The sequence below is a fragment of the Arachis ipaensis genome, chromosome B04 (genome assembly GCF_000816755.2).
Source record: "Arachis ipaensis cultivar K30076 chromosome B04, Araip1.1, whole genome shotgun sequence".
NCBI lineage: Eukaryota > Viridiplantae > Streptophyta > Magnoliopsida > Fabales > Fabaceae > Arachis > Arachis ipaensis.
The window spans coordinates 128,023,079-128,033,450 of record NC_029788.2 but is presented as its reverse complement, the minus strand read 5'-3'; the positions used below and the strand labels follow the sequence as shown (position 1 = coordinate 128,033,450).

At 32.6% G+C, this 10,372-nt stretch overlaps 3 protein-coding genes across 3 annotated transcripts in view; 1 reads left to right on the top strand and 2 right to left on the bottom strand.

Moving 5' to 3' along the window:
- LOC107635353 (SNF1-related protein kinase catalytic subunit alpha KIN10) overlaps positions 1-827 on the top strand; it is a gene marked incomplete in the record, with an annotated part of 6,419 nt that extends 5,592 nt beyond the window's left edge. The window contains 2 exon segments of the mRNA XM_016338818.2: positions 1-107; positions 219-827. Coding sequence (XP_016194304.1) covers positions 1-107; positions 219-332 — 221 coding nt within the window.
- Positions 554-3,117, bottom strand: LOC107638144 (dehydration-responsive element-binding protein 2B-like). The gene has a single exon (XM_016341313.2). The coding sequence runs from the start codon at positions 2,763-2,765 to the stop codon at positions 1,659-1,661; it is 1,107 nt and encodes a 368-aa protein (XP_016196799.1). The 5' UTR covers positions 2,766-3,117; the 3' UTR covers positions 554-1,658.
- LOC107637303 (CSC1-like protein HYP1) lies at positions 5,093-8,751 on the bottom strand. The gene is made up of 10 exons (XM_016340733.2): positions 8,416-8,751; positions 8,158-8,307; positions 7,932-7,995; positions 7,625-7,834; positions 7,306-7,494; positions 6,796-7,094; positions 6,267-6,543; positions 5,894-6,169; positions 5,580-5,813; positions 5,093-5,484 (listed from the first exon to the last, which is right to left on the bottom strand). Exons 1-10 carry the CDS (start codon positions 8,691-8,693, stop codon positions 5,314-5,316), a joined length of 2,148 nt encoding a protein of 715 aa, XP_016196219.1. The 5' UTR covers positions 8,694-8,751; the 3' UTR covers positions 5,093-5,313.

Here is a 10,372-nt window from a genome sequence, read left to right as displayed (position 1 = left end):
CTGGTAATCATGAAGGGATGGTTAACAATCACTACTTTGGAGATGATTCCAGCATTATTGAGAATGATGCTGTTTCTAATACTAATGTGGTCAAGTTTGAAGTGCAGGTAATCTACTCAAGAACCATAATCTCTACTTTATTCGTCATCATATCGGGTAAATCTAGTGTTTTCTCCAGGAAATTCTCTAATTCTTGATGATCTCATCTTTTGTAACAGCTTTACAAAACTCGGGAAGAAAAGTATCTGCTTGATCTTCAAAGGCTCCAAGGTCCACAATTTCTCTTCTTGGATCTTTGTGCTGCTTTCCTTGCACAGCTTCGTGTTCTCTAGAACACAGAGCTTGTAAACTTGAGATGCGTCGCATGTCGCATCTTGCATATGAATAAAGCCTGCAACGTTGTACATAAAAAAGTGACATTTTCAGTCTTTTTACTCTATCTTCTGTTCATACCCCTGTTTTTCTGTGGGAAATCATTATTTCGAGCCAATCCAAAATATGGGATTGACTTGGTTAATAGTGGTGTTTGACTAGGTTTCCCTTTCTGATGGTGAATCTAATTTAATCAATGTAGTGAAATATTTAACTATCTGTATGCTGTTCAGCCTAGTGTTGTAAATTGCTATTTGGACGTGGAAGCAGAAGGGTGTGCCCCTTTAGTCTCTAGGGTGGGTCTAAATGGAACTTGCCTATCTAGCCTCTTGTTTTTACTTTGCATGTAATTTCAGATTAATCTGTCTACATTGGCTGTAACAGTCTTGTTTATCAGGCATTAACCAAAGTCTATATTTTCTAGATACATGCTGCTGTAGCACTTTAGCATTTGCCTATATTTGTGTCAAAACATTAGCCAAATATGTTATATTTAAATATAGAAAAATGTTGGATGAATTAAGTACTTTTGTAATTAAATTCTAATTAAATTTCTAAAAGTTACTTTTTTATTTTTTGAAACTACTGGGTTTTTTTTTTTCAAATGATAGAAACATGGAAGCTTAATGAAACTAAACAAAAAAAATTATAATAAATACGGAATTTTTTCGACCAAAAGTACAAATTTTTGAAAAAAGTTAGAAGTATTTAGATAAAAATAAAAAAATTGCATTTCTTTTTCCTCCATCCTTTTTAACTACATCCTTTTCTTTCTCTTTCTGTTTTTCGCTTCGTTTTCTTTCTTGAAAAGAGAAAGAAAAGGGGAAGAAGCAAGAATAAAAAAAGTGAAGAAAAAAACTAGAAGTAGAAGAGAAAAAGAAAAAAGAAAAAACAAGCAGCAGCAGCGAAGAAGTATTATCAGAGATGAATTGGGAGTTTCTATTTAGAATATTATCTGTAAGATTATGTATTGGTGTTCTAAAAGATAAATTGTCTAAAATGATAAGCTTGTGTTCGCAGTTCACTTTGGTTTAACCTTCAAAATAAGTGGAAATTATTTGAAGAATTTATGAATCAACGATAGAATATGAACTTCTATCTTCAACATAGAAAGATCAATAACTTTATTCAGTATCCAAGACTAAAAACATATCTTGTTCTTGTCTTTGGTTTGTAGATTTATTTAGTCAATTCATTTATCATTACACTAGAAAATATTTACTCATTTTGATTACTACATATCAGCATGCTCCAAAGTTACTGAAATTAATAAAACTAATTGTAAGTTAGAAAATATTAGGGAGATCAAGGGAGTTCCAAAACAACAAATCTCCATCAATAGATTCCTTCTCCTTTTCCTTTTCATCTTCCTCCTTATTAACCTCATTTTTGTTCTTGCTGCAAGCCTTGTTAAGTTTGCTAATTTGATCTGAAATTCCTGTTCTACTCTTTATGTTCCCTGACTGAAGCTTCAACTTCAAGCACTCATAATCATGTATCCCATTGAAGGCATAGAGAGAAGCTGAGAACTTTCTCTCATACTTCATTCTGTTCATTATAGCTTTCATCATTGAAGGCTCATCATCACCATCATAGTTCTCTGCCTCCACAGGCTCCTCCATCTCTTCAACAATCTCAAAAGGAGAATAACAGTAACTTGATGAAACAATAGCATTCTCATCCAGGAACCTGAAATCCTCAACAATCATACCTTCTTCTTCTTCGATTTCTTCCTCATTTTTCACTCTTGAATTCGAGTCAATGCTTGATGTCTGTGTTGCATCCATTTCTTTCTCCCTTTTGGCATCTTTCTCTGTTAAACACGATTCAAAACTACTAGTGATGCAATCAATTTGTTCAATATTATCACTAAATTCGTTGTTGCTTGCGCTACAAGCTTCAGGATCATAAAGGAAATCTGCGAATTGATCAATCGAGAAAGCTTTCGACTCTGCTCCATACACATCAGCTTGATGATCTTGTTGGTGAGTAGTACTAAGATTAGAACAAGAGATGATATTATTCTTTGCTTTAAGCCTTTGAAGGAGGAGATTTGCAATCTTTGAGGAAAGAGCAGGATTTGAGGAAGAATGAGGATAACAAGGATCAAAGTTGGTTCGAGTATTGGATCCGCGGAGGATCCAAGCTGCTTCATCATAGGCTCTTGCAGCTTCTTCAGCAGTATCAAAAGTTCCTAACCAAACTCTGATCTTCTGAATGGTATCTTTGATCTCAGCCACCCATCTTCCTGATGGCCTTTGTCTCACACCAACAAACCTCTTTCTTGATCTTCTTGTAGATTCTCCTAATGCTGCACCTTCTTTGATCATTTCATGCCATGATTCCATGTTTTCTTCTTCAATTGCTTCAGCAACCTTTCTCTTCCTTGCCATTTTTCTTGATCAATTACACTATTTTTCCTACTTGGAACTCTTGGAGATTCTTGGTTTTATTAGGTGTATATGAAGGTGATTTTTTGAAGTGTTGAAGCTTGGTTGCTATGGTTTAGTTTGTGATGGTTTTAGCCTCTTATATATAGAAAGGGGTAGTGACTAGAGAGTAAGCAATAGTTCAGTGATTTTTTTTAGGACTTGAATTTAAAATCTTTAGTTAAGAGATTAAGATATCTATCACCTTAACTAATGTTAAAGTTACTTATTTTTTAAAATTTATCTGTCTGTAGACACATTCTGATTCTTAATTTACTCGCTTAAACTTTGTAATTGGTGAAATTTGTTGGACCATGGCAAATATTATTTTTAATCTCTTTTTATAATCCCATTTGAGAATTTAACCATATCTTCTTACCACAGACTAATGGGCACGCTTGAATTGGTCATTGCCCATTGCTTTCAATCTCTCTGATAAAAACTAAACATGTATGACAAATAATTTAACTATGCATGCACATTAAATTAGTTATCAAATTAGTTATTTGTATAAAATACATATGAAAAATATATAAAAAAAATAAAATAGATTAAGAAAATAAAATTTCTTAATACAATTTGTTAGAAAAGACAGCAATAAAAACATCCAGAGTAGCAAAATCCTAACGCCAATAGAATGAACTAGAAAGCATAGCAAGCTAGCTGCATCTAGCTGGAATTTGGCATTTGGATTCAACCTTAAAGTACACTGGTTATTATATATTTCTATCATTAGTTATCTTCTTTTGACTTGGTACATCTTATGTAAGTCGTCAATGCCTGTAAACAAATTAAAAAAAAAAAATACTACACCTAATTCTTGTTGATGCTTATGTATCATTTTTCTTTGAAATGTTTAATTATGCAAGTTAAAGGGGAAAAGAAAAGAAATTATACAAAATAATAATAATAATAATAAGTGTAAATAATTAAAATTCATCTAAGAATTTTCTAGTTGGAGATGAAGCAAGTCTCTTTCAAACCGAAGCTAGGTCCTAATCATTTTAAGTTAATCTTAAATACCCTGAAAGAAAAATGCTTTTGTTGTTGTCTTCAATGATTAAATTTCAGAGAGACGATTTCAACAATGCTCCACAGAGACATATTGTCCATATCCAGCCACAACATTAAGTCTGCCTTTGAAAGAGAGAAATTGAGAGAAATTAAATTAAATTTTTGCATTGTGTTTGAGATAAAATGTACTGAATTAGGTTATGTCTCATTATTATATTTAATTTAAAATAAATAAGGAGATTGAGAAATAGATTTAAAATTTAAAAAATTAAATGAAGATATTTTTTTGATAAAAAATATTATTAAAATTTCAGTCTCAGTTTTTTAAATTTCAATCTCTGTGTCCTCATTTTTTGGAGATACCGAAAAAACTGAAAATTTAGAGACAGAAACTGAAACTTTAGTTCTAATATCTAACTATCAAAGACAATCCTGAGTCTTAGTCTCCCAATCTCAATCTCAGTTTCCTAACAAAATGCTACCTAATAATTCCAGAATATAAATATATTTTATTTTGCAATGTCGTGTCATCCACTACATTGATCAATAATTATATGCTAAATTCTCTATGGAAAAATATATCATTCGTTATGGATTGTGACATTTCTGGACCAACTTAGGAAATACTTTTCTTCTTGTATAGTATTGCCGATGGCCGTAGGCTAGAATAAACCGTGGCCAAATTTTATGAAAAATTCATTGAAAATTCTCACAAGACTAGTTCTGTAAATTTTTTGTTTAATAATTAATAAAATGTATTCTCAATTTGATAATAATATAAGAGTGAACTATTTTGTAAAAGAGCACCAAATTTTTAACTATTTACACCTATACTGTTGCACATAAATCATATTACATTTTCAAATTAAAAGTATTACTCTATTTGTAGAAACTCTTTATATGCAGTTATCATTGAGAAATTATATGCATGCAGAATGACAGAATCAAAACTGGAACAGCTGTTTGCATTGCAAGTGGATGTTATTAAAATTTGAACAAATTGAGTTTTATATTATCATATAGTTTTACATTCGAGGCAGCATTTTGAGTAGCCAAATGGCTTTTACAATGAAGTTCCTACAAATGATCTTTTTTTATATATATAAATATAGAGTTCTCTTCTATTAAATATATTCTTGTTTAAACGATTTCATTTGGAAAAAAATACTTATCTGCCAAAATATTATCATATAAAACATTTACTAGAATTATTTAATGAACTATGATCAAAACACCTTAAATTTTTAAACCAGTCATAATTTTTACCAACAAGATTCTATGAGAAGTTCAAAACACCTCATATTCTTTACAAGTAAGCATAAATTCTGAATCTATGAAAGGAAGCTACAAAATTTAAGGCACATTATTGCTAGTTCTACAAGCTCCACAAATCTATCTGCTAAACTCTCTCTCTCTACATTGTTAGTTCTGGTTGGTTGCAGCCATTCAGTTCCAAATTGATGGCATCGTCATAGTGAACCTACTATGTGATAAACTTTTAAGCTTCTGATGAACTTTGAAGTAGTGGAGACCTGTGTTTGTGACCAAGAAACATTCCAGAATATTTGATTGGCATCAGAGCTGGATCCTTATATGCATTGGCCAACTTTTCATAAAATTCAGACATGTTTTGATCTTCTTGATCCTGTCTGTCCTTCTTGATCAAACACTGCAGCAGTACACATAAGTTCCATAACAATTCATTAAAAGAAAATTAAAAAAGAGAGAATGAGGTAACTTAGAATGAATCATCAGCCAACTTACTTCGGCCGGATAGGCCTCGAATATAGGAAGGAATCTTTTCCGGCAGTACTCATTGAACAGAAATGTGAGAATTGGAAGAGGAAGAGTCAAGCCAGATGCTAAAGGAAGCTTTTTCAGCCCAAATATCCCTATCACTATGATATGCATCAGCAACAATGAAAAGATTGTGTAGTTGTGCACTGTAGGCCAAAATTCTCCTCCAGTTTGATACTTTGGGACATACACATTTAGAAGCTGTTGCAGAAAGATGATTAAAACCATTAGAATGTTATTTGATTGCATTTTGTAAAGGAAAACAAGCACAATCTGCGAACCTGGTTGCGGTAAATGATGTATCCAACACAAAAGTATACTACGAGAAATGGCAGTATCAGTGGAGCAAGGATGAAGTAAGTCACACCAAGAAGTCCAAAGAACAGAATCCTGGGAACTTCTCTGTGGTAAGGGATGGATGGCGCCTCAAAGTCCTCGTAGCTTTCTCCTCCAAAAATTCTATCTATATAGTTGTAGAAAAGTCGATCCGATTGAAAGAGTTCCAATGCTATATTGGTCCATCCAGATGTTACAACATATGCTATGAAGAATGATGCCTGCAATGGATAAGACATAAGACATAAAGATGCCTTGTAGCTCAAGTAATACAGAGAGCTCAGAATGTTGTGAGATAAAACTTGTCATTCTTCTCACCTGTGTCGGTACAGCTTCGGCCAATACTCTTGGAAACTCTTTAGGCTCGAGAAAGATGTTCAAGCGATAGAGCGCGGACCCTGATAGAACATTTGCAAAGAACAAGTTCCATATGGTAAACCATAACACTTTAGTACATGCACTTTTTTGTATTTGACTCCATGAGATGTGTCCTTGCAAGGATGAAAGAATAATCATAATTTGCGGAACCAAGGACAAGAACAAATGAAGAATCTGAATGGGAAGGTATCCTGTTATAACTTGGGTCACAAGTGCTCTGCAAACAAATATTGGTGGTGCCAAATGTTACTGATAAAACAACCAAAGAAATCCAATCATCAGAATATTACAAGTACTGCTATTAATTATTGATGTGTTTCTTTTGCATGCTTATGTAAACAACAGCTAAGTCTTGTCTTACCAGGTGGAGTCGGCTACAGAGATCAAAGGACGACCATTTAATTGAATCCATTTTGGCACATTTTAGCAGATAGATATCGAATTCAAGATGCAATAATTTGTAACTTACGTTCTAAGTATATCTTTCAGAGCAGGGAACATGGTTTCCAACTGATCAAGATGTGTAAGACCTTGTACTAGTGCAACTGGGATCAAAAACAGAATGGTAAGAACAATGAAGGCTATAAAAGCCACCAGCTTGCTGATCCATCTTCTAATAAACGTGACAGAAAAGAAAGGCCAATAAACATCGTGAGGCTCGGGAGCTTTCTCGGTTATCCAGTTAGTTGGATTGACGCCTCCTTGAATCTTCAAAGCTGTCGCCGCACCAAATCGCGACTTAAATGAGACAAAGGCAGCTGGAACTTCCTTTTAATATAGTTATGAAACAAGTTTATGTATTAGATATTTCAATTAATAAGCATGAAAAATAATATCTAGAGCCAAATCTAGTAGACACAAGTCAAGGCTAACTACACATCTAATGATGATTTGGTTTAACCGCTTAAGTAAATGATTCAATGAAATTGATTGCTTTGTTGATATGTAAGGTTTAAACCGGAGCAGACATGATAATCACCTTTCCTTCAATTGAAGACTGCTCTATTCTCACATTATCTTCTATGTCTCCCAATGTTTTTTCATACTGATCTACCATGTCAACTTTTTGTCCGAATATTCCAAAACATCCGTCACGCCGATACCTATTTGGAGAATTATCTTTATGTTTCAGTTGGGTAAGCCTTTTATACAGTCTCTCTGCATCAGTCTTCATGGAAATAATAAACTGTTAGTAGTTAAAAAATTACAAGTAACATTGAAAGAAAGAATTGAGATTAGGTAACAAAAATTAAGTAAATCATTAAAGAAACATCTTAGAACTCCAAGAAAACACTTACAATTAGAACTTGAAGTTTGCTGCTGCGACGGACAACTGAGTTTGTAAGATAAGTAGAAGGATGATACTCCATGAAGAAGCGCTCAACCGTCTCTTGGCAGTTGCTTTCGGGTGGAACTGGAATACCTCGGACTAATATGGTAAACTGATGAGGCTCAGGCTTGGCTGAAAAGAAGCATGCAATTCTCTTTGATGAAATATATGCATATTCCTGCATATGGTTTTAACACCAACCATGAAAGTCAAACACCAGAGGTAAAATCAAACAGCATGCACAAAGTAAAGAAGACTCAAACAATAAAACTTACATGATAAAGAAGAATGCAGACAACTGCAGTGAAAACATATGCAGCGCAAAAATGGATCCATAACCTTGAGAAAGGCCAAATCTAGCGATCAGAGATCCCATGTTATGGCTTAGGTAAAAATTCAGTAAAAGGAATCAAATTTTTCATATACACCCAATGAGATTTCCTAAGATTTGATGTGCCTAAGAGACAAGACTATGTATCATGATCAACAATATTTACTTACCTCTTTGAACCATTGTTAACATTAGAAATACTGAAGGAATCCAATGACTTGTTTGGAAAATCAGCATCATCACGAATCTGAGTCCCCATAAAATTAATTGGAAGAAGAATGAGTATCCCAACAATTCCTCCAAATGTAAATACTTTTACACTGCAGATCAGAACACCATAAAAGCAAAAACAACCTTACACTGCAGCTATGCTTGAAGAATAATAGCATTGAGTTTGGTAATTAAGAAAACTGATTAATTTAAATCACCTAAAGACAAATATGCGCATGAAGACAAAAGCATCTAGGCCTGCATTTGAAATAAGTTCATCTTCAGAGGGCTCCCATGCTCTTCGCATCCAACCAGCCGTAGGCCGCCGTCCCAAATTGAATTGAGCACCCTCTGGAAGTTTATCTTCGGAAACTAAGCGCGATGCATAGACAGGAATATTGCCAGGTTGCTCCCTCAGTATAGAGTATAAGGTGAAAAATATAAAACACAAGCTAAAGTTAATTCCAACTGAAGTTAGAAGAGCTGAAAGAATCATTGTTGAAATCTGGTTCAGAACCAGAAGATCATCAATTTTTTGCTCCCAATATCTCAAGTATAGTCCTGAAATCAAATAAAATGCAACTCTCAATAGTTGATTTGAATTTATAAGGAATTAATATGAATATACCATTAATACCTATTATAGGACACCATTCATATAAAGTAATTAATTAGGGTTCGGTGTATGATCGCTTCAATAATGTTTACCTCTAATTAAGGTATTGAACTATTGAAACCCTTTCACTCATAAAGCATCCACGCATCACTCACAACATTATCAGTGCTAGTTATCCAAATCTAATTGCTTGGATAGGTATATGGAGGCAGATCAAACCACAAATTCCCATGAGCTACACCAATTTATTCACATCCAAAGATTACGGGTTTGCTCAGATTAAATTGGAAGAAAATTAACCAGATCCACATCCAATTAGTGCAATTAGAAAGACACATTAACTTTGTAACTTTTTCTACCTAAAAACTAAATCATGCATTTTAACATCCAAAGATACACATTTACATCACGATTCTGGAATATGATATAAGATTATTATACACATTGCAGAGTTTGGTAGATTCATAAGATAAAAAAGAAAAAGATTATACAAGATCAATAGTAATCATATAGAAATTGAAGATTTCCAAACCTGGTTACGAAGGAAAAGAGAGAAGCATGACGATGATGCATGGGGTAGAGTTTGTTGCATATACAGTTAAGGAATAAGAATAAGAAGGTAGATTGAAATGAAAAACACAAGGAGTTCCCGGGGCGCTTTTTTTGGTAGAGGACATGAAATGCACGTCCACGTGTTGATGCATGGATTCAATTCTTTTCACCTTACACACAATGCAAGCTAAGGCTACTCCTTCTTCGCTCAGCTTGCGTAACATGTCATTGATCAACACAAATAATATACTATTGAAATTTTAAAATATTTAAATAATTTTTTCTTAAATAAGTACGAAGAGAGTATGTCATTTGAGTTATATCTCATTGACAAATAAATTTTTAGTACAGTAGAATTTAAAAAATATCTATTTAATTCTACTGTTAATTAACTATATTAAATCTGTTGAATTAATAATAAAATTAAAATACAATTCTTCAATTTTTTTTTGCTGAATCAAAACCAAAAAAAAATTATTATGATGAAAACTTAATCAAAACAAATGAACTATTTTTCTATTAAAAGAATTTGAGCACAATTCTTTAAAAAAAAGCTCAACATATAAAGCATAACTATAAAAAATCGATAATTTTCTTGAAGATCCAATTTCTTTGGACATCCTCTCAACTCAATTTTTCTTTTCTTCTCCTTTTAGATATCAAATTAATTTAGGGAAAATTACACTCCCCTCTCCTGCGAGATGTTAAAATAACACTTCCCTCCCCTCTATTTTATAAATGTACATTCTCCTCCCTTCTAACTTTTAAAAAACCTCCTCTTTAATCCATTTTAAACTTTTTGTGTTAACTAATGTTAACTTTATCCATTTTTTAAGAAAAAATAAATTATTTTTTAAAAAAATACCTATTAGTAAAAATTTTATTTTTTATCATTAAATTTTGCTTACCAAAATATTCTTTAATAAATTATTCTTTTATTGATTAAATTGTATTTTTTAAAAAATTTAATAATTATATAATTTCTTTTCTAAAATACCCTTCAATAA